At 38.3% G+C, this 24,272-nt stretch overlaps 2 protein-coding genes across 6 annotated transcripts in view; one reads left to right on the plus strand and one right to left on the minus strand.

Annotated features, from left to right (window-relative positions):
- Positions 1-2,534: 2,534 nt before the first annotated feature.
- Positions 2,535-5,803, minus strand: map10 (microtubule associated protein 10). The gene has a single exon (XM_018094271.2). It carries the CDS (start codon positions 5,575-5,577, stop codon positions 3,016-3,018), a length of 2,562 nt encoding a protein of 853 aa, XP_017949760.1. The 5' UTR covers positions 5,578-5,803; the 3' UTR covers positions 2,535-3,015.
- The window catches only part of sipa1l2 (signal-induced proliferation-associated 1 like 2), a 130,950-nt gene continuing 112,253 nt past the window's right edge, over positions 5,576-24,272 (plus strand). For 2 of the 5 annotated variants that reach the window (XM_012963665.3, XM_031902979.1), the window contains exon 1: positions 5,719-5,796. The gene's annotated coding sequence lies outside the window, so the exon portion shown is untranslated. Of the gene's footprint in view, positions 5,651-5,718; positions 5,797-9,416; positions 9,864-16,815; positions 17,099-24,272 lie in introns of those variants that run through there. The other 3 variants (XM_018094269.2, XM_031902977.1, XM_031902978.1) reach the window with 3 other exon arrangements.

A 24,272-nucleotide genomic window follows, 5' to 3' on the forward strand; every position in this document is an offset into this window, starting at 1 on the left:
AGGCCGCTCCACACAGGACTTATCACAAAATTCAGTCATTTATTGAAGAAATAGTGAAGAACTGACGTTTCGGCTACTCCTGTAGCCTTTATCAAAGTTAATAAAGTTGATAAAGGCTACAGGAGTAGCCGAAACGTCAGTTCTTCACTATTTCTTCAATAAATGACTGAATTTTGTGATAAGTCCTGTGTGGAGCGGCCCATCTTTTGATTGATTGTCTACGTATTGAGGACTGCACCCAGGCGTTCATTTTTGCATTTTTCGTGAGTGCCGACCAACTCTACATTTTATATATATATATATATATATAAACAACCGCAAAAAATCCTCTGCACTCACCCATTATCAATATGTAGAAATAGGACATTAGGACATTTCTGTGCATTCAGCTACTAAGAAATGCCTTCCCCCCCCACCTCAAAAGAGGGATTGTTTGTCCGTACATTGCAATATACTTCAAGCTGGCCAACTACGTCAAAGTCATCCCTTCTGGCCAGTCCTACGCTGACTGACCTATATAAGTAATTTAAGATTAGTACTGAGCAAAGGGACTAAGTTTTACCTGCAACATGCTTGCTTATAAGGTTAAAACTTCCATATGGTTGCCCTTTTATTGGCTCCATTGGGATCACCTGACTGTAGCTGGGAATAGTGGGGGCTATTGATTTGAATAAAACTTCTATATTTTCTTAAGACCTGTGAGTGCGGACTCTCTCTACAGCTACTCTATATATATATATATATATATATATATAGAAAAAGAATTCAGCAGTCGCACTCACAGGTCTTAAATGAAAATAAAAAGTTGTTTATTGCCAAAAAGGGTGAACTAACGTTTCGGCTGTTACACCAGCCTTTGTCAAAGTTTGGTGGTGAGGCTGGTGTAACAGCCGAAACGTTAGTTCACCCTTTTTGGCAATAAACAACTTTTTATTTTCATTTAAGACCTGTGAGTGCGACTGCTGAATTCTTTTTCTGTACGCTTTGCTGATTTTTTGCACCCAGGCGACCTTGACTGGTTTGTTTCGTGAGTGCCGGCAGCTTGGATTGCTATATATATATATATATATATATATATATATATATATATATATATATATATATATATATAAGGTCCCAGGGCCCTTATATAAAATATATATACATATATACAATAAATATATATTTTTATATTTTACATGATTAAAAAAGCAAAAAGTATTTTCAGCACAAGTCCTATTCATTAAACTCATCTTGAAATGTTATTTTGAATGTTTGACTGTGACTGAATGGGTCCTAAACCATAGGCATCTGCAGAAAATTTTCTCGAGGGGAGGCATAATCAATGAAAAGAAACCTGTTTCAGAGATGCCAATTGTGTAATGAGGTTGCACAGGGGATTTTCAGAGTCCTAAACCCAAAAACTCCAAGGGAACCTGGGGAAGTTGAAAGGGTATGCTATTTTTCTAGACTAAGCCAATATACAGATGCCAAGGTAATAATGCCAGATCTGTAGAAAATTAATTTATTGTAAAAGCCCAGAAAGTAACTTACAGCTTCTATATTTGTGTAAATAGGGGGTACTGTTTAACTAGAAAGTATAAAGCATGAGAATGTGCTGCACTATACATAACACAGTAATAGCCTATATTATTTTAGAAGAAAGGCTCTATCCTTATGACAGCCCTGCTATACATGGGGCCCCTGTTCAATACCCGTATTTTCAAGCAACAGATTATCACATCTGTAGATATAATTTCCTTTAGGTGCAAGAAAATTTAATTTAAACTGTGAATATGGGGTCTCAAAAGCAGTTAAGGCTCCCTATTGAAAACTCAGAAACATTTCAGTACATTTCTGCTAGAATATCAATATCACATGCAAACACTACCTAATACAGTGGGCACAGCCAACCTTTGGGGGCCACATAGTAAATATTCAGGAGGTTCCTTGAGCAATGACAGCAAAGTTCATGTGACAGCATGGCAGTTACTATCTCTTGGGCTGGTGGGGGACTTAAAATGCCAGGTCCTATTCTGAATCTCGGAACCTGCTGTAATGTTATCAGACTTGGGATACAGCTAGTTGGGGTTTAAAAAAATGGTTAAAATACTACATATAATATCAGGATATATCAATATCTATAAAATAAACAGGGCTGTGGAGTCGGAGTCGAGGAGTCGGAGGCAATTTTGGGTACCTGGAGTCGGCAAAAAATGAAGCGACTCCGACACCTACTAAATTTAAATGGGAATAAAAAAAAAAAATAAAGCAAGTTTAAATGTCCCAATTCACAAACAGTCATAATTAATTACTTCTCTGCTATAAGAATAAAGCCCAATGCACGCAGTGCATAAACGAACACGTTGAGTGACCATGAAGCATGCTTTTCATTGACTGTATGAATGTATAAAATACATTCGCATATTAAAAACAGAGGAGTCGGAGTCGTGGAGTCGGAAGTATCAGAAACTGAGGAGTCGGAGAATTTATCTACCGACTCCACAGCCCTGAAAATAAAGCAGACCTGCCCAGTTCCCAATGAAAATAGGGGACAACTATTACATTATTTTATATGTATTGATCAATTGCAGCTGTGCATCTGTGACTTTTAATTCCAGCATAAATACAGCCTATTAATACATTACAGCACCCTATCCAATATCTCTTGCACAGCCCTCCTGCTCCAAGGCGGGGGCATATTGGACATGCCACACCAGGATGCTTGATACCAATGTATGGCAGCACACTATGCATACACTACAAAGCAGAAATATAGGACAGGAGAGCTCATAGTTATGGTTGCAGGGGTTGTAACTCAAGAGGCGCAAGGTTATTTTCCATGTTATGCTGCACAGCTGGCTGTGTCCTAATACAATTATTTTTATTGGCTAATACTTACAAAGAACATTGCATGTGATAACTCTGAAGTATTTTTAAACAACCTAAACATTTTACAGTTTTATAAATTGTAAAATAAATCTTTTTTTTTTTTTTTTTTTCAAATAGACTGTCTAAAAGCATTTGATATTTTGACTACAATGTATATCCAGGAAGCTGATTTGCTTGAAGTTCTGATATGTGCTTGTATTGATCAAAAATATTTGCTGAACCGTTATTATTATCCACTGAATATATTTGCTGGTTGCTTCTTGGATTTTCCGGTTTGCTGAGTTCAACATTTGACATATTAGGACTAATTTGTGTTGTGTATGTGGTTTCAGAAACATTACACCCATCAGATGTGTTTTTTTCCTTTAAGAGTCCACGGTCTTTACTGTAAAAATGCCGATTTTCATAAGATTGTTCACAGTTTCCTACATATTCACTGGATAGGTCATCAAAAGAAGTTAAAGGTGTACTGATTAACTCATTTTTGTATATTGATGGTATTTTTATGGATGATCCACTTGATGGTGGATTTGAAGCTCCTGAGCATGAGTTGGAACTTTGATTGTAGCTTTCAGTGTTGCTGTTAGATATAGCATTTATAACTAATGCTGCAGTTTTTGAACTGCTTTCAAAAGTATCTGAATATCTTCCTGTGTAATCAGGACTTGTGAAATTATCTGAATACCCTGTGTAATCCTGGTTACCAGGTTCCACGCATATTCTTTGTTCTGGACTGCTAAGATCATACTGATTGTGCAGTTCTGCATCAAAGTTATCACTATATATACTGATGGCATTGCTTGTATGTACTTGATCATGTATATCAGAATCAGGCCTTGATAATCTTGAATATTGGTCTTCAACATCTTTATCTCCTGGTTTGTATGTATTATCCTGCATCAACAAGTGGTTTTGTTTATCAGAGAATGACTGCTTGGCACTGACAGCATTTTCACTCTCCTTAAAATGGAAAGACACTGGTGGAAATATAATTTTGCTCTCCTGCAGATCAATACTTTGCATCAAAGTCTCAGTATCTTTATCTAATGGCCTGTGCTTATGTGAAATTGTGTTTTTTTCATTATGAATATATTCTAATGAACTTTGAGTTGCTTTATTACATACTTTACATCTGCTCTGCCATTTCTTCATCTGCTGCATGTCTGGCAGATTTTTCCTTTGCTGTTTTCTTTGCTCATTGAAAACTGACAATCGTGGATTTGACTTCTGTAATTGAAGTCTAGAGGTATTTGTAAACCCATGATTTATTTTTTTCTTACCAGTTGTATTGGTTTTCAACACTTTGGATTTGGCTTGAACATTATCTTTTACACTTTTGTTCTTTGTTGGGCCTGGTGAGATATAGGATTGGGGTTTTAAGGTACCAACTTGTTTAGTTGTTATCTTTAACATGCCACTATGTATTTTGGACACTGGGTCTATGATATGTTTTTGTCCAATTCTGCTTGCCTCCAAACTTGCAGGATTTGTAGATGTTAAGCTCAGTTGGGAATGGAAATTATTATTTCTAGATATAGTACTTTGGTTATTCAGCACTGAAAGCTCCAAGAACAAGGCATTTAGCAAAGGCAACTGGCTCAAAACGGAGACGTTATCAGGCAGCTGTTGAGACTGGATGAACACATTACACATGTTATTATTACTAGCCTTCATTTGTTGTTTTACTACAGGTATATTGCCCAAAACTGGATTTTCTGCAACATCTTGGGATAAACCATGCATCTTTCTTTCTGCAATAGGTTTCTCACAAGTTTTATTGTAGTAAAGTGGGGGAGGGCAAGACACATTAGCAATTATTTCTTGATCCGTCACCATACATTTCAGCTTTATGCCTAAGGACCCCTTAGATTTCTGTTCTGTTTGTGTTGCTACAGACATTTGCACATGTTCATCCCTTACTATGTTGCATTCCTGTGCCACCACTTCTTTGTAACTGCTTTTAGTTGCAGAAGTTTCCTCTGTGGCCACTTTCATTCTCAGACAAGAATTTTCAGATGTCATCGATGAAGAAGTTCTCAAAGGCAAGGCAGAAGGAGGTGGCTGGGGAATAGGAGGTGGATTTGCATAGTGAACCTGCTTACACTCCAAGAGGCTGGGATCGTCCGTCTGAGAAACGTTCTGCTCCATATGCCCCTTTCTCTCACAACCTAAACAGACTAGTCTGTAACTGAGGCAGATAGTACCTATGTTTCTCCCCATAAGATCATGCAGAGTATGATTTACCCTGCACCCCCTCCAAAAAGGTGCAGAACGGTCCTTTCGGCTATTTTTAAATTCCTCTTTAATTGCTGTCGCTGCATTAGATAATGAAAGCGTGCAACTCCCCAGCAGGGAAGGACGACACGGTCCCGAGTCCAGAAATAAAACATACAGAGGGTTCCGTGCGAGCAATGTATGCAGCGCGACAATAGACAACTGAAACAGGCAGGATTTGCCCGTTCCAAAAGTGCAACACAAAACTCCAGAGGGATCGGTTTGGTAATCACTGCCTGCATCCCGAGGGCTGTTCTCATAACGTCTCGGATGTAAAAGCAAGGTTGGGAAATCCAGCAAACGGAAGGCCAAAGCCGGCACTAGGTTATTCCGATGTTCCAGATATGTTGTATCCAGCCTCACATCGTAGGCAAAAATCTCCAAGCAGAACAGACATTCTGACTGTGGGTCCGAGTGATAATCCGACGACATTCAGTATAAAGACAAAAGCAACAAAGTTCACTTCTGTGTTGTCAGGATCAACACGCTTGCTGCCTAGTGACTGGTGAGTTAACGCGAGAACTAGGAAGTGCGTGATTTCTAATTTGTTGAATAGTCAGAAAGGAATGGGTGTTATTGCTCATTTGGAAATGCGAACGGTCAGTGCATGGAAACATCGAGGGTTCAGGCGAAAACTGAAGTTTATTAACAGTAAGAGAGCAGGAGAAAACGCTTTTAAACTTTTAAGCCGGGCCAGGTGTACGTATTAGCTTCTGCCCTAAAAGCATCTCCATTGCCAACAACAAAACCTATTTGATAGTATCGGTGTACGTTACTGATTTGCTTTCTCCTGGAACAAATTACTATCCCCTGCTGCTTTTCTCCAACACTTAAAGTACCACAAAACGGGAGCCAAATAACATTCATCTAGAGCAAGGGCCAACGGGTATGGGTATCTAGCAGTAGCGAGATTATGTTCTGAGAGGCAGTAGGTACCTATTCTGGCCCGTTCTTTGCCACACTGGGCACTATAGCCAGCACTTGAGTGAAAGGATTAATGGTGTTTGGACAGTTTTTCTGGTGGGAGGAATAGATGTCTAGCACACTTTTGATTCTGACTTGGAATATGTCACATGTATGAGACATATTCCAAAACAAAAGCCAAATGAATCAAAAATTGGCAAATATATCTTTCAAATACAAAGCACAAAGCTTTCTTAAGGTGGTTTTGATGAAATTTCTGAAAATCGTCTTGAAGACCCCATTTTCAGCATCTTATCACATTTCATTAGGTCCTAACTAGATCTAGGACTACACATCAGAGGTCTACCAAACAGTTTGATTCCCAATGTGGATAAGTTTATGTAGCATGTAGGGGCCCCAAAATGAAAATATCCCCATATGCTATTATGATTTCAGTTACTGCTGAATCAGCATAATTACTCCATTAAATGTCAGTAAACCCATAAAAAAAGTAAGTTCAGGTCAGAAAGCCATATATTTTTGGAAAGTACATATTCTCCTGAGTCCAAACTACCCAACTGCAAAGCTTCCTTGAATTAAGTTGTTTTGGTGATATGTTTAAATATCACCTCAGCTTTCATTTCACAGAATGTTATCTCACACATGTCATTATGTATTAAGATAAAACATCCAAAATATAGATGCCAGTGACCTACTAAACAAAATTATGCTCAAGTTTTTCAAGTATATTCTATGTAGAGGCCAACCTCAAGGAAATACACAAGTTAAATGCAGCCTATTGTTTTCTATAGTATCCGTATTCACTATACTGCCCACGCATGTGGAATGCAACTTTCTCTGCTTCTATAGTTTTTATCTGACCAGTAATGGTACCTAATGGGTTTATTTGGCATACATAACAGGTTCCATTTATGGTTTGTATTGTGGTTGTTATACTCTGAGGAAGGGCCTCTAAAATGTCAGCTATTGCTTAGATGAAATGTTCTATATTTCTATGAAAATTCTAGAACTTCTGTGCAAATAGATTTTAAGATGAAGGTGGTTTATCCTATCTGATGAGCACTAGGTAAAAAGATCTTTCTGAATTGATGCACTATATGCAGTGCTTAATTGAGGGGCACACAGGGCAGATGATTTGCTTTTCTCTGCCTGTGTTTTGCATGCGGGGGAGGAGAAAAATACATTCCCTTCAATGTTTAGCTCCACTGACAAGCACAGCATTGGCCTGTGTGCAGCTAAATGGAGTGGATTTCAATATTAAAATGTAAAAGGGACGAAATACACTCAGTATAGCTAATGCCATGTCTCTCAGTGGAGCTACACAAAACTGATGGGGGCGGATCCACTTCTCTCCACTTGCATACAATGTACAGGCAGAGAAAATTGGATCATCCACCTGTATGCCCCTTACCCATATATATTTTAGACTATATTTCAAGGTATATTGCCTGGTGGCTCATTGTGCTAAGCCCTACAAGCTTAACAGGGGCGAGGATACAGTATCTAAGCTTATTACCGGGGAACTTTTGAAAGGGAAATATATTTCCCCCGGTTCATTTCATATTCCTTTGTCTACAGCCAGGCCCGGATTTGTGGCGAGGCCAAAAATCGATGGGTCCAGGGCGGCATAAATTTAGGGACAGCATTGAGTCTGTATTGAACTTGCCTAACTGCTAGTTATCCATAGGAACAGAAAAAACAAACCCCTTCTGAAGCATCTACAATTTGCCTCAGAAGGAGAAAAAATACCTTCCTGACTCCAACATAGCAATTGGATCAGTCCCTGGATCAAGAGCTATTTTCAGTAATTCGGTATTTTTTCATTTGCTAAAAAAAATGCACCCCCTTCTTGAAGTTATTTTATGTATCCGTTAGTTCAATTGATTCAGGGAGAGAATTCTACAACTTCACAGCTCTCACTGTAAAAACCCTTTCCAAATATTAAGATGAAACCTCCTTATCATAATGGATGCCCTTGTGTCTGCTAAAATGACCTACTGATAAAGCATTAGAGAGATTATTATATGATCCACTTATATATTTATACATGGTTATCATATACCCCCTTAAGCATCTCTTCTCCAGCATAAACAACCCCAACTTGGCCAATCTTCATAACTGAGACTTTCCATGCCCTTGGAACCAGCTTAGTTGCCCTTTGTAAATCCCTTGATCATGATTAAATAGGCATGTAAGCCTTATTTTAGTAAGTAAAATGGCGCCGTAGTGCAGTACCAGGAGTACTGGCCCAAGGAGAAAAACTTAGCTGCACCTGCTGTCCTGTTGTTGCCGCAGTCTGTTGATCAGTTTGGCAGTTGGCTATGTACTTGTAAGGATTGGATGATTCAGACATTGCCTGGAGCTGCTTATGATGCCCTGTTGATACTGCAGGCTGCCGATCTGATTGGTTGTTGGCATATTTGTAGGGGTTGTACCTGCAATCAGAGTAAAGAAAGCAGGGAGAAGTACAAAAAGGGGAGCACAACTGTGCCAGATGTGGATGGTTGGGGAGGAGGTTTGGCACCATTGGCATGCATATGTGTGCCAAATTGTGGAAAATATGTTGCTGGTGAAAAGGGGATGAATGCAGGCTGACTGGTATTGCTAGCCAGTGCAATTGGATATGGGGCAGGGGTGGGGAGGGCAATGTATGATGATGCAGAATGTTTAAAAGGGGTGGGAGGGTGGGAGAAAAGTTCCCTAATGAGGTGGATGATGCCGTGGAAGATTAGTGATGGTCACCACTGATGGGGTTTTGGGAGGTTGTGGGAAGTGGTTGTGATGGAATCTAAGGTAGTATGTTGGGGGGGACTGGAGATGTTGGGAAATGTACACTTAAGCTTTCTGGAAGTGGTATGGGATTTAAGAGCCTCTTTGAAGTGATGAGGCATTGCAATTTTTGTCTCAACCGCTTCCTTGCTTTCTCTTATGGGGAAACAGCATTCTCTTGGTCATGCTGGGTCTCTTGCTGCTGCTTTTGCTCCATGTTTTGGGTGAATCCCAAGATCTGGTAGTAGGCAGTTGTCTGCAAGAAAAAAAACACAAGTTAGTTATGATCCCTTTCGGTATGCCACCACTTTAAGTACCCTTGATAAACCAAATCCCTCCCCAAGATTTTTCCCGCCTCCTAAGCAGCCTATTGTTAAAAACCTCCCAGGCTAGTCTGATTGTTTTAGTACTCTCCTAGGGGCTTATTGTTTTCTAATCAACAAAATTAACCCCCCCAGACTAGTTTAACTGTTTTAGTGTCTGTAGTACCAGCAGCCTATTCATTTCTAATCAACAAAACCCCCCACCCAGCCTGGTTTCTTCCGGCAGCTTACCCACACAGCCCTTATGGGACTTCTTTTGTAGTCACTGCACTCAGCCTTTTATGTAACATGCTGCAGATCTGATGGGAGGGGGAAAGCTGCGCGTTTAGTTTGTTGTTGGGCGGTGCCTGGGGAAGAACCGAGCCGGCATTTGAGCTTTTATTTTGCAAGCCAGCAGAGGGAGTGTAAGGTTGTCAGCTGTGTCTGTAAGTGTAAGAGAGCATCACTGAAGCTGGGCTTGGGCTTCCTTTCTTCTGTGATGTTTATATGCATCCTATTATACCTGCCTGTAATAGTTACTTGAGCCAGAGGGAGCGGAATATCAGGAATACTGCATGACTTGCTATCTTATGACATAAAGGTTGTCAGCCTGCACTGTTTAACCAGGACGTACTGAGCTGTATATGAATATTTCAACACGTAACAAATCCCTGGGTGCGACAGGATCTTTATCTGTAAAAGCAAACGTATGTATCCTTGAAGGTAAGGAGACTTGTATTAAACCTTGAATGTCCAATTGCGGTCCTTCAGTCGCTATTAAAGTTCAAGACCCGATGCAACCGTAGAATGTCTCGGGTTGGTGCTAATTCTGTTTCTAGAGGGGCTGAATGGTCACTGGTTGGAGATCGTTTTGTCATTTGATTGTTTCTTGGTAGGATATTTCAGTCAGTGAAAAAGATTTACATTTTCACTGACAATTCGACTTATATGTACCATATAAATATAGCTTAACCTCTACAAAGGGTGATTCTGAAAAGGTGCTGGAATGTACCCGTATTATTGTAGCCAGTGCTTAGATTTGAGGGTCTTGAATAGAACATTATTTCTTATGGTGCTGTATTAATGTTATCGTTTGCTCAATCAGAGAAATTGTAAATATAGTAGAATTCTTGCAACCACCCCCTTTCCCCCATCATGTAAACAGATATTGGTGTCTTGTGAGCAGAAAGAACGGTGTCCTCCAACTGGCATAATTACATGCACTTTCTTTCTACTCCACTTAGCTGTTGTAAGTATTGTTTTTTATATTTCTAAATATAAAGTGAAGTGCATAAAGGCCATTATGCTGATACAGGTATAGGATCCCTTATCCGGAAACCCGTTATCCAGAAAGCTCCGAATTACGGAATGCCCGTCTCCCATAAACTCCATTTTAATCACATAAGTCAGAATTTTAAAACTGATTTCCTTTTTCTCTGTACTAATAAAACAGTACCTTGTAATTGGTCCCAACTAAGATATAAATAATCCTTATTGGATGCAAAACAATCCCATATGGTTTAATTAATTTTTTATTGATTCTTTAGTAGACTTAAGGTATGGAGATCCAAATTACGGAAAGACCCCTTATCCGGAATACCCTTGGTCCCGAGCATTCTGGATAATGGGTCCTATACCTGTACTAATGTTATGGGAAGAAATGGAACAGATAGGAAGTACAGTATTTTTCTTTCTGGAAGAGATGGCAACTCTTTGAATGAATCTATTTTTTTTTTTTTGCAGAAAATTAGAGAAAATGCTGATATGTGGATAGCCTTAGTAGTAAAGTGTTAATTTCTGTAGAATGAATCATCTCCTGTATTGAATTTGAGCTTATATCATATTACTGCTGATGTGTGATATTTTATCATACTGAAAGTCAGCTTATGTTGTCATAACGATTATTGAAGTCCCTTGATTTTTTTCTTCATATTTGCACTTTTTATTTTTTTCTTGCTTATGTAGATATCAAAACATTTCTGCAGGGTGTTTTATTGTCTATTTGTTTTAACAAAAAATGACATTCGGCGTAGGTGGCGATATGATCTGTGACCAGTTTTAGGCTTTGGCAGAGCTGAGCAGACCATAGATGTCAGAAGGGCCTTATTTAAAGGAGTGTATTTTTCACTGAACTGACAGCTATGAAAAGATACCACTTATTGTTGATTATGTACCTGCAGTGTATAATTTGTTTTAAGAACAAAGAATTGTCTTCCGTTCCACGTTATTTAAAAAATCATTGTGATAGGGTTGAAAGGCAAAACACGCAATCACAGCCTTGGCAAAATCTATCACCATTGACATAGGTCCCTTAGGGAAAGTTTTGAAGAAAAAGAAAAAGTTGCAGTCCTTTATTGATAAGGGTTTTTCCTAATTTAAGTTACCTAAACATTCTGCTAATAACATTTAAATATATTAAATAAATGCACGGTGATTGCCACATATTGGGATGAGATTGCTACATTTCTCCAAACTTATTTTGCCTTCCCCTTATTTTGCCAGTCCCCTGAAATATACCTATTGGGACACATTGATCACATAATTGCACATCAATACACAACTTTTTCTGTCTCCTACTATTTTATGCAAGGGAAGCAATTGCTCTTAAATGGAAACTATAAGAGCCTCCTACAATACCACTCTGGAAAAAACATGTGAACAATGCCCTACCCATGTATAAACTGACGTATGAGAGCAGAGGCTGCCCTACCAAATTCTGCCAAATATGGCATATATGGATAACTTGCAGAGAGACCACCACAGAACATTACTCCCCATAACTCTGACACCAATACCAACCAACTTTAGGGCCAAATATTTCCCCCCTTTCTCTCCTACAACCCCTCCTCCCAGGCAAAATCTTACTTTTCTCATGATATTTGTGTTTGTTTTTATTTTTATGTACTGTTTACAGGGTAAATAGAAACATTAAAAAAAATTAGAATTACTTGCTTAAAATGTACCCTATGGGAGATGGCCTTCCCATAATCCAGGCTCCCTAGATAACGAGATCCAATACCTGTACACATTCCTATCAATTATAGGAATGTATCATTATCATTTATTTTCACAAATGAGTAAATATGCAGGTTCCAGGTACAGGCCAGGTGGCATCCCAATATATTAAGGCAACCAGATATTCATTTAAGTACACTAGATATTTATGTTATTGGTTTGCCTGCCTTTTTTATATGAACATCGGTGCACAGAAGTACATCCATATACCCAAGATGTTCTTGAATGCTTTCTAATAGTACATATGCAGATTAAAAGGAAAGGTATAGAACAATGTTATCTGAAAAGTCCCAATAAAATACTAATATATAAATATACATACATTATACACGGTATTTGCATACTAGTTAGGTGTGGGTTGACAATCTGCCCTCTTCCAGCTCATACCCTTGTCCACACAACCTTATCTCTGATGTCACTGGGAGTGCATGGCAGACGCAAGAATATAAAAGAGCAACACCAGACATACAAGAGTATAAAAAGTACACACTTGTTGTGGGTGGGGAGGCCAACCGGCATGACCCACTGAAAAAATGATTTGTCTGCCTAAAGCATAGGTGTATTTTCAATAGGGAGGCTTAGTCTCCCCAAACCTGCTTGGCACCTTCTCTGGAACCTTTAACATTGGGAAATCCTCTTGCATACCTCCTTCCTGCAAGCTTCGGTTCTGTTGTAATAAGCTATGCTCTGATTGGATCTTTCTTCTTGTGGCTTCAAGTTACAGATATAGGCACTGCAGAATGGAGACTGATAAGAAGGATCTACAGGCTGTAAATTTTATCTAAGAACCTCACCAGATGTGAACTTTTGCTGCAGATTTCATCCCACCTCGTCACCTAGCATCTATAATATCCCTATCACCCTTGCTCCCTGAAAAAGCTAATTGTGCTTTTCTATATTTTTTGTTGTCATTTTTTGCACTTACTTTTTTTTCTTACTTTGGTCATTGTTTTGTTCATTTTTAATTAGTTACAGTGGAGACCTCATGAGAATGCATAGCTGGAAAACAAATATTTTATATATATATAACAAATGTTATGTTTCAGTGCCAGTGAGAGGGAGGGCATGCCCACTGCATCTCACTGTATGATGTGCTAGTTTTGTAAATATAGAATGCATTTCACTATATATAATGTGCCTGGGATGTTAGCACCAAGTGCCTTTCACCCTATAGAATGAACTAAAACACATTTAAGCTAAATGATCGCAAACACAAATGCATGGAGAACCCATCACTGAAGTGCATATGTGAATACTTTTACATCCTATACATTTTACGGTGAAAAAAGCACCCTCACCTGCACTTTTGCCAGTGGAAACCACAAAAGTTGTTGGGAGGTTTATTTTTTTACGCCAGCAGCGAATCCACTTAGTCTTACATTAGTTTTGGACATTAGTTATGGCCCATCTTTAGCCTCCCCAAACAAAAAAGTCACCCTCCCTCTATGGCCTAAAGTACTTAACCTATAGGTTTTGGGTCAGCATCACTTTTGCATACCTTAAATTAAGTGCACATGCCAATCTTCTGTTAGCCTTTGAAGCCACTGTGTGTAGTGTAGTGTAGTGTTAAAATCTTTATGTAGACAAAAATATCAAACTCTGATTCCACTGTTTTACAGATACTAGCTTTCTAAGCTAACTACCATGTAAAAATGTAATTATTAAAAAGTACTGGGTCATTCACAAATTCTTGTAAAAGCCCATTATGTAAATTGTACTATATTTACCCTCTCCTTTTCCAGTGCTGAAATTGGCATTGTAGCTTGCTCTTTTCACAGGTATTAACATCCTCTTCCCTTGTCTTCTGTGTAGCAGTGTGCTGATGAGAGGCAGTTATAATCTTGCATAAACTGATTTTGAGCACAAAAATTAGTTCATATTGTCTTCCTCAAGGGGTTTCCCTTTAAGTTTCTTAATTTCACCTTTAACAGATCCTTATTTTGGGAAAGTGCTAAGATATCTACATCTTGTGTTGTTCATTAATAAAGCATATACACTCTTAACTGATTGCTACAGTATATTACTCCAGTGAAAAACTGCATTATGTTCCTACAGTATTCCCTCTGTGGAGCCAGAGGCTCTCCATGTTGCATTTTATTAGTGCCCCTTATTTTGGCATGGAATGAGTAAAATTGTGTGCAAGGTTATCATGAGACTCAATGCCTTGATCTAAAAATGTCTAAAGATGATACCCTTTTGCAAAAATATCAAACTGCTTTGAAAAATTCTCAACATTATTTTTATCAGTTTTTTGTGTAACAGCATCAAAATGAAAGCAATCATTGCCTGCCTAATTTACAGTTTTACAGATTATAATTCTGATACAGGTATAGGACCCGTTATCCAGAATGCTCGGGACCAGCTTGGTTGCTGATTGAGCTAAGGGGGTAGTACTCTTAAGGTATCATTGTTGATACCATATTGTTTTTGTTGACCCTCTTCTCCACTTACAGAGCTAATTTACTGTTTTTCTTTGAAATAAATATTTAAAAACATATACCCCACTGATGCCTCATTTAATGTAATTGTATTGTTATTTATTTTGATTATTGAAACTTAGCAATAGCTGCTGCATTTCCCACCCTATAGGCTTATACTCGAGTCAATAAGTTTTTCCAGTTTTCTTAGGTAAAATTAGGTACCTCGGCTTATATTCGGATCGGCTTATACTCGAGTACAGGTATAGGACCCATTATCCAGAATGCTCGGGACCAAGGGTATTCCGGATAAGGGGTCTTTCCGTAATTTGGATCTCAATACCTTAAGTCTACTACAAAATCAATAAAACATTAATTAAACCCAATAGGATTGTTTTGCATCCAATAAGGATTAATTATATCTTAGTTGGAATCAATTACAAGGTTCTGTTTTATTTCTACATAGAAAAAGGAAATCAGTTTTAAAACTCTGAATTATGTGATTAAAATGGAGTCTATGGGAGTCGGGCATTCCGTAATTCGGAGCTTTCTGGATAATGGGTTTCCGGATAAGGGGTCCGATACCTGTATATACGGTAACTAACATTTTTTAATTTGCACAGTCTGTTTTAGCCAGTTTAATTTTTACTGAACTATTCCTTTAAAATGTAGAAGGTAAAAATGGGGGAAAAAAGTGCACGAGCAACAAAAGTTAATGTGAGCAGGGAGTTCCACATACTGTGTACATCTTTAATTTGTTCTTTATAAGCCTAAGGTAGAAATGCCCTGTTGGTGTTTTAGTAGTACCTTGGCACCAGAAGAGCCAGTTTCAAATTGCAAAACAGCTTTTTTTATGTTAGAAGCGCCCATTTCACTCATTCCACTGATCTAAAAAAAATCAAGAGCTACCTCTGAGACACAGTGGCTTAACTAGGGGACCACAGACCCAGGTGCAAAAACTACACCAGGCCCCACCTCCCCCCCACCGGCAGCACGCGCATGACATGCCCTTTTTCTACTTTTACCTTTTCACCACTTATGTGTTACTGTCACCAAGCCTGGATTTGTGGCAAGGCCAGAAAGGCCCAGGCCTGGGGCGATAAAAATTTAGAGGGGGCATGCTGCTGCTGAACTTTGCTCACCTCAGGAGCACTGGGGTCTAGGCATGCTGGAGATTTCGGCACCTCCTGACGCTAGTGCTCCGTGTGAGATAAAAGAATGCACTTGTGCACTATCAAGGGAAGGGGGGCTGATTCTGGGCGCCGTGTGGAGAAATCTGACTGTCACCTCTTCTCAGCTTGGCTGTAGCAAGTAAAACAAATCAGTTGTTGTAATGGCAAACAAGGTGTTTTCAAAAGGGATATAGATTTGTGGGAGGAAAGGGTAAATCTTTAAATTTATAGTTCACTGGTAAGGCCCTATCAAACAGGATAATATCATATTAAATTAATATTGAATTAGAGAGAGTCCAAAGAGGTTTCCATCATAATATTCAAAAAGGCTAATTAGCATGCGGAAAGGGTTAAATGGTTGGGGGGATGCGTGCAGCAATTTTTAACCCCTTCCAATCCTAATTAGCATGTGCTAATTAGGATTCGGTTCGGGATTTGGCAGAATCCGTTGGGGTGGGTTCGGCTGAACCCAAAAAAGTGGGTTCAGTGCATCCCTGGAAATGTGCTATGAAAATAAGTGATAATACATTTTTACTAAAAAAGAAAATATGTTTATACTTGTTTATACTCATAAAGTCTTAATTATGAGAAAGGTACAGTGAGTGTACATGAATATGTCAGCTGTTTCACCACCAGCTATGGTTACACCCCCTTCTACACACAAAGAAAGCCATATTGCACAGACATTTTAAAACTGCAATACATACATTTTTATTCTCTCTGCATTTTAAGTTTGTTTAACATATTTTCTACTTGGTATAGTTAACTACATTAGCAGAGAGATCAATCAAATATCTTGTTTTAGATACCATTTCTACTCTTTCAGGGACTTAAAAGCTGTAGGCAAATCCATACTGTTTTGCTTTTCTTTTTGCCTTTCCTGCATTTCTAAATCTGAAACAGGCACACTGATGTCATGGTTTAAGCCTTTCTCTCTACATATGCTAATTATCAGATTGCATTAGCAGTTGGTAGCTGTGTGTGAAGGGGCGGGGAAAGAGTGGATTATATGACAGCTGTATGCACCGTATCTAACTTGATCCCACAAGACAGATTTGATTCTAAATAGCTAGAATCCAGACCTAAACAACAACTGTTCATTGCCTTTTTAATGTAAGTAAATATAGAATAGGTTTGGTTTAACATCATATTCCTATGTTCGCCAGTCCTTTGATTCTACATTCTATTAAAAAGCTGCTTTGGACAGCTATAAGCAGTTTTTAAAAAGAGGAACATTTGGCCTTAGAACACTCTTTGTTTCTCTTTGCATTGTAAAGAGAAAATTTAATTTTTTTTAAACCAGTGTAAGTTTAAAACTTACCTATCGAAAGAAGGAATTAAACCAACACAAATGGTAATGTATATTTTGCTTTACTTATCAATCTTTAGTTTTTGTTTTCAAAATGTTTCAGTGATTATTATTTAATACATTTAAATAGCTTATCATTATTGAATAGCCAAAGTTGCTACAAAAAGAACAGATTCATTTTACTATATTTATACCTAAAACAATGTGGCTTTGTGCCTCACACAACAATCTATTCTGTAAAAGGTAAAGCAATTTGTCATAAATTTCTTGTCAATTGTTACAGAAACCTGATTTAAATTTATTTAAGGATGATAAGTTTGGCTTGCAAAGATGCATAGTTTTTAGCCTCTTAAAAAACAGAAAACCTACAAACTGTTTAGATTTACAAACCAAGAAAATATTGTGCATTTAAGCTTTGATTTAAGCTTTGATTTAAGCTGTACTGTGCTGAAAATTATACTACATTCATTGTAAAAAAGCTATTTCACACTATTTATTTCATCTTTATACATTCTTGTGTAAAAGTGACACATGAATATATATATATATATATATATATATATATATAAAATTAGAAAGAATATGCCGCACACTCAGGTCTTAGATGCAAAAAACAAAAAAATTTTTTATTTGGATCAAGGACTGACGTTTCGGCCACACAAGCAGCCTTTCTCAAAGTGCAGATGTGGCAATCAAACCCCCCTGATAAACCCAGCAGTGGCAAGCCTTGATGACATCATAGAGTGGGTGTGTCTAAACACCAGACACTGTACAGACACAATTTGAATAAAACAATTACAAAGGAAACCAAAAATGAGTAGAAAGTGCAAGAGAAGTGAATCACCCTGTGTAAAAGGAGCGGGAAATCCCAGTGAAATAAATAAAATGCAACAAGTGTGCAAAGAAAGGGCGCTTGAATCACTGTGTGGCTGAACTGCAACTCCCAGTACCCGCTCTGATTCGAAGGACGCTGTGGTAATTTGTATATGTTTGTCCATACTGTTAAGTAATACGCTCATCCACATAGGTAGGCTGGCGGCTTGGGGCACAAGGAAGCGATAAGAGCACCGTAAGCACAATATTGTGCTGCAGAGGGTGGCAATGTATCAAGAAAGGGAACCATGTAGTTCACATAGCGCTCCTCAGAGCGTCTAAGTATACTTATACCTCGGCATATAGCGGAGTGTACTGACATGAGTGTCATAATTCGCGCTGTGAGACAGTGCTCATTAGCGGTTTGTTGAGGTGCCTGCAGCTAGCAGGCACCTCAACAAACCGCTAATGAGCACTGTCTCACAGCGCGAATTATGACACTCATGTCAGCTAGCAGGCACCTCAACAAACCGCTAATGAGCACTGTCTCACAGCGCGAATTATGACACTCATGTCAGTACACTCCGCTATATGCCGAGGTATAAGTATACTTAGACGCTCTGAGGAGCGCTATGTGAACTACATGGTTCCCTTTCTTGATACATTGCCACCCTCTGCAGCACAATATTGTGCTTACGGTGCTCTTATCGCTTCCTTGTGCCCCAAGCCGCCAGCCTACCTATGTGGATGAGCGTATTACTTAACAGTATGGACAAACATATACAAATTACCACAGCGTCCTTCGAATCAGAGCGGGTACTGGGAGTTGCAGTTCAGCCACACAGTGATTCAAGCGCCCTTTCTTTGCACACTTGTTGCATTTTATTTATTTCACTGGGATTTCCCGCTCCTTTTACACAGGGTGATTCACTTCTCTTGCACTTTCTACTCATTTTTGGTTTCCTTTGTAATTGTTTTATTCAAATTGTGTCTGTACAGTGTCTGGTGTTTAGACACACCCACTCTATGATGTCATCAAGGCTTGCCACTGCTGGGTTTATCAGGGGGGTTTGATTGCCACATCTGCACTTTGAGAAAGGCTGCTTGTGTGGCCGAAACGTCAGTCCTTGATCCAAATAAAAATTTTTTTTGTTTTTTGCATCTAAGACCTGAGTGTGCGGCATATTCTTTCTAATTTTGTATGCTCACTTTATACTGCACCCAGGCAAATTATTACTTCATTATACGTGAGTGCCTGTTTTCACCTGTTCCTATATATATATATATATATATATATATAGCGCAAAATGATACTTGATGATGTTAGTAGTTAGTGAGCAGCTGTTATATACATCCATAGGACTACCATATGGATCACCACATGCATGTTTTTGTTTAACATTTTGGCTGCATCATAGAATGCTTATATTGGGAATTTGGCTTGGATTCTAGATATCTGTGTTTATTGTCATTTGAAATTCAGTTTCCAGTGTCTGTAAAGAGTACCCAGAAATAGATATCTAGCACAAATGTTTACTTAACTGTGCCAGAAAGATATGCCAGTTTTAGGTTTAACTACAATTATTTAAGATGAGGAGGATTAAAATAAACTACAAAAGTTGTCTTGTTGAAGTAAGCTGGAAAATTCCCCCATATAGAATATGCTGTTCAGTTTTGGTCTCCAGTGCTCAAACGGGATATTGAATTAGAGAGGGTCCAGAGGCAACTAAGCTGGTAATGGGTATGGAAAGTCTCAGTTATGAAGACTGGCCAAGTTGGGTCTGTTTACACTGGAGAAGAGGCGCTTAAGAGGTGACATGATAACTATGTATAAATATATAAGGGGATCATATAATAACCTCTCTAATGCTTTATTTACCAGTAGGTTCTTCCAACTGACATGAAGGCGCCCACTCTGTTTAGAAGAAGGGAGGTTCCATTGAAATATTCAGAAAGTATTTTTTACTGTGAGAGCTGTGTTGTGGAATTCCCTCCCTGAACCAGTTGTACTGGCTGATACATTTTATAGCTTTAAGAAGGGGCTGGGTGGCTTTTTAGCAAGTGAGGGAATACAGGGTTATGGGAGATAGCTCTTAGTGCAAGTTGATCCAGGGACTGGTCCTGTTGCCATCTTGGAGTCAGGAAGGAAGTTTTTCCCCTCTGCAGCAAATTAGAGAGGCTTCAGATGGAGTTTTTTGCCTTCCTGTGGATCAGCTAGCAGTTAGGCAGGTTATATATAGGCATTATGGTTGAACATGATGGACGGATGTCTTTTTTCAACCTAACTTACTATGTTACTATGTAAAGGACAATGGAAGGTTAAAAAAAAAACTCTTATTATAAAGGCATCCTTTTGTATAACTTACAGTGCTGGCTTATTGTGGAGAAGGGATAGGGGTAGGGTCGGTGTGGGTCGACTAATAGTCAACCAGCACGTCACTAAAGTAGAGGGATTTTTCACACATGCGCATCAGCGATTTGTAGTCAAAGGTAGCAGCTATTATTCTTCTTTAAAATTGCACAGTATGTCCCTGTATGCTGCCCTTCTTTCTATGTGCTGCTCTGCTTTGTGTCCCTGTTTGAACCCACAGTATATTGCATTAATTTATGTCTGAAGCTTATGATTGAATCTCTATAAATTGCTCAAAATCATGGCTTTTTTTTTAATCAAACTCTTATTGAACCACATTTTGATATAGGTAAGCTCTGGGCAATATATATATAACAATTCAGGAAACATTTCACAGGAAAGATACCGCACTCATAGGTCTTAGTAGAGGAAAACGATGATTTATTTTCACAGCATACAACTGACGTCTCCACAGCCTTTCTCAAAGTGAACACAAAGTATAACCACTCAACATTTAAACCTACTATGGCGCCAAAACCGCCTGATGACGTCATACCACCCAAGATATCTTGTTCCCCCCCCCCATGTATAGACACAGCAAAATAAAACAGCACATAAAACGAATAAAGCATAAACATAAATTATAAAAATAAGATAAGGTAGTAAAGAATTACCTAACAACGATGTGTGGAAGGTGAAAGTTATGATCCGCAGTGTAGCACGTAACCTGCACAGGCTGAACTGTAACACTCCGTAGTGGAGTCAAGCGACAGTCGTTGAGTGGTTATACTTTGTGTTCACTTTGAGAAAGGCTGTGGAGACAGCCGAAACGTCAGTTGTATGCTGTGAAAATAAATCATCGTTTTCCTCTACTAAGACCTGTGAGTGCGTTATCTTTCCTGTGAAATATATATATATCTATATATATATATAACAGTCCACACGACAGCACCACACTCCAAAATCTGCTGCTCTGCAGTTGCCCCTGTGCACGGGATATCATATAAATATCAAAATAAAACAGCCAGCACCAAGGGTCTTTGTGTTTCAAAAAATCTCTCGTGTATTAAAATTGCATGTACAACCGACGTTTCGGTCCCTTTTGGGACCTTTTTCAAGGGACCTTGAAAAAGGTCCCAAAAGGGACCGAAACGTCGGTTGTACATGCAATTTTAATACACGAGAGATTTTTTGAAACACAAAGACCCTTGGTGCTGGCTGTTTTATTTTGATATTTATATATATATATATATATATATATATATATATATATATATATATATATATATATATAGAAAATAATCATCTGTGGCCAGCACACCCTTCAATGTTTCATCAAAAAATTTTTATTTTAAATATATTGTTAAAACCAACGTTTCGGTCCTTATTAGGACCTTTCTCAAGGATCCTTGAGAAAGGTCCTAATAAGGACCAAAACGTTGGTTTTAACAATATATTTAAAATAAAAAAATTTTGATGAAACATTGAAGGGTGTGCTGGCCACAGATGATTATTTTCTATACAGACATAATTTTGGCTAGCACCCCGCAGAATATTGAGCCTTGGAGTGCGGACACCATTTGGATTGATATATATATATATATATATATATATATATATATCCTGTCTTTTTGCCCCTAGTCTAACTCTCAGGTAACTATAGGAATATATATCCAAAGGTCTATCTATTTGCCTCTATGCTAATTCTCAAGCATGCAACTATAGATTAAGCAAACACTGCAACTGCTGCAGGGTCCATTACTGCTAACACTGACAGTACTGGCATTACACACCTAGAGGATGGTAGGTGTCCCCTGGAATGCCCAGATGTGCATAGTAGATGCTCAGGCTAAGGGGCACCAGGCCCTGCAAGATGTAGGACAACCTTGTACATTCGACTTGAGAAATAAAATATAAATTATGCTGCTTATAGCTATTGGTATTTTTTGGAGTATTATACCCAGGCATATTATTGTGCTTGGATATTGTCTGTCTTAAATTAATTTTGTTTAGCAAAAAATAGTTTTAAGCTATGTTTGCCTAGAAAAGGCATATTTAGTTGATTTGTATTGTTGAAGATATTTGTTTTAAATTTGGGGAGTGTGGCTACACATAGCACAGAATGGTTGTTGGGACTGCATTGTCATTAAAAAATTGTAGTCCACCAGAGTTTCTTCATAATATACAGTTTTGGCAATCACATACATATGTTCTATCAAGGTATTCAGAAGACATAGGATAACTTACATTCATATTTATGATGCCTTGTTAATTTGGAAAGCATGTGGGAGATAATATTCTAATTTTGTTGAAACCTTGTAAAAATATCAATAAATGATATTTACATTTCCTATGTGTATAAGTCATTTATGGCTACCTCAAAAAATGTAGACAATTGGGATTATTTGCTATGACCACAGCAGAAGTGCAAGTGCATGTTGTGGTGGATTAAATATCTCACCTGGGTTGCGACCACAGCAGAAGTGCAAGTGCATGTTGTGGTGGATAAAAAATCTCACCTGGGTTGCAAGCCAGGATCGGTGAAAACAGGCCAGCCCTCTCCTTACTGTCTGCCATGGGCAGGTATTGCAACTTGAATCCATCGCTGCTCCCTAACTTGAGAAGATTTGAAGACCCTTCAAAGGAAAATTAAAGGAGAACTAAAGCTTAACATGCTTGTAATGTAAAGTAGTCTAGTAATGCTGCACATTATGTTAAGGGGTTCTATACCAGGCCAAGGCATACTTAGCCTTTTAGCAGTTAAAATATGTGCCTCTGAATATACCCCCAGTAGCTCCCCATCTTCTTTCACAGCATATACTCTGTGCTGCTGTCAGTTACATTAAGCATAGGGATTGGCTCACAGTATACAGGGTATATAGAATATAAAAGTCACAATACAAGGCTAATTGATGTTAATTCAGATTCTCATTAGAAGCCAGTGCAATTTGCATGACAATTTAATAATCACCACTGAAACATCAGCTTCTATGACATGTAAACCACATTTTCTGTTTGATGATATAGCTTCTCAAAAGCTACCCAGACCACCCACATGGAGCAGTGCAGCGTCATTGACACAACTAACAACATCCAAGATTGTGAAGCACTGTGCATAAGTTTTAAATCATTGGTATACAGATGCTGAAGTTGGTGCAGTAAGTTCAGTATATAAAATATGGCATTTATATCCACATTTGTTTTAAGGGATTATTTCTTCTATAAAGAACAAAGTGAAATGATGGCAGGACTACAGATAATATGACAAAAACATAGATTATGACGAAAGGACAATTTTAGAGCTGTCCATGAAGACATATATATGTTTTTGCCTCCTTATTAACAACAAAGTAAAAGTTAGTCAAGAAATTCTACACAGACTGGCACTTAGACCAAAGGCAAAAATCATAGAAAAGATATTCAAATGCACTGATGTGAGAGGTGCACAACAGAGAAGCAGAAATAGTCATGTCTTTGAACTGTAGGGAAGGCTTTTGTGATCATATTAGTTTTGAACATGATATTGAGAAGCCTGAAGATCCAAATAGAAGACATTACATTCTGGAAAAAACTGATGTGGCTGCAAAGAATTAAAAATACATAGCAGTACTTATATAATATTAGCAATGTGCCATGTAGTTTCGAGTAACCATATGTATATGTTGCATCAAACTGTTCAAAAGAACTGGCGTTTATTTTTATGTAGGTGTTTCTTTGTACCCAAGAGCATGTAGAAGGTTATGTTGTCCAAGTGCAAAACTTTTATGAAAGTATAGAGGTGTTTAGAGCTGCTATACTCTGTTTGGTTTGGGTAAAGATGCTTAAAGCTCTCAGTTTTCTGACAATCCATAAAAAGTGAGAGTAAAAGTATTTGTTAGATTTGTAATTCAGAAGGACCCCGTTTATGGAGACAGAAAAAGTCTGTTGTGATTTGTAGATATAGTACTTTGCTACAAGATGCAACTGCTGAACAACTTGGAAGCTTGGAAGGCAGCCAGCCAGTCATCCACCTATGGATTCACTGAAATCAGTTAATTAGGAGGACTGGCAGTTGGA

The sequence above is a fragment of the Xenopus tropicalis genome, chromosome 5 (genome assembly GCF_000004195.4).
Source record: "Xenopus tropicalis strain Nigerian chromosome 5, UCB_Xtro_10.0, whole genome shotgun sequence".
In the NCBI taxonomy this organism is placed as follows: Eukaryota; Metazoa; Chordata; class Amphibia; order Anura; family Pipidae; genus Xenopus; species Xenopus tropicalis.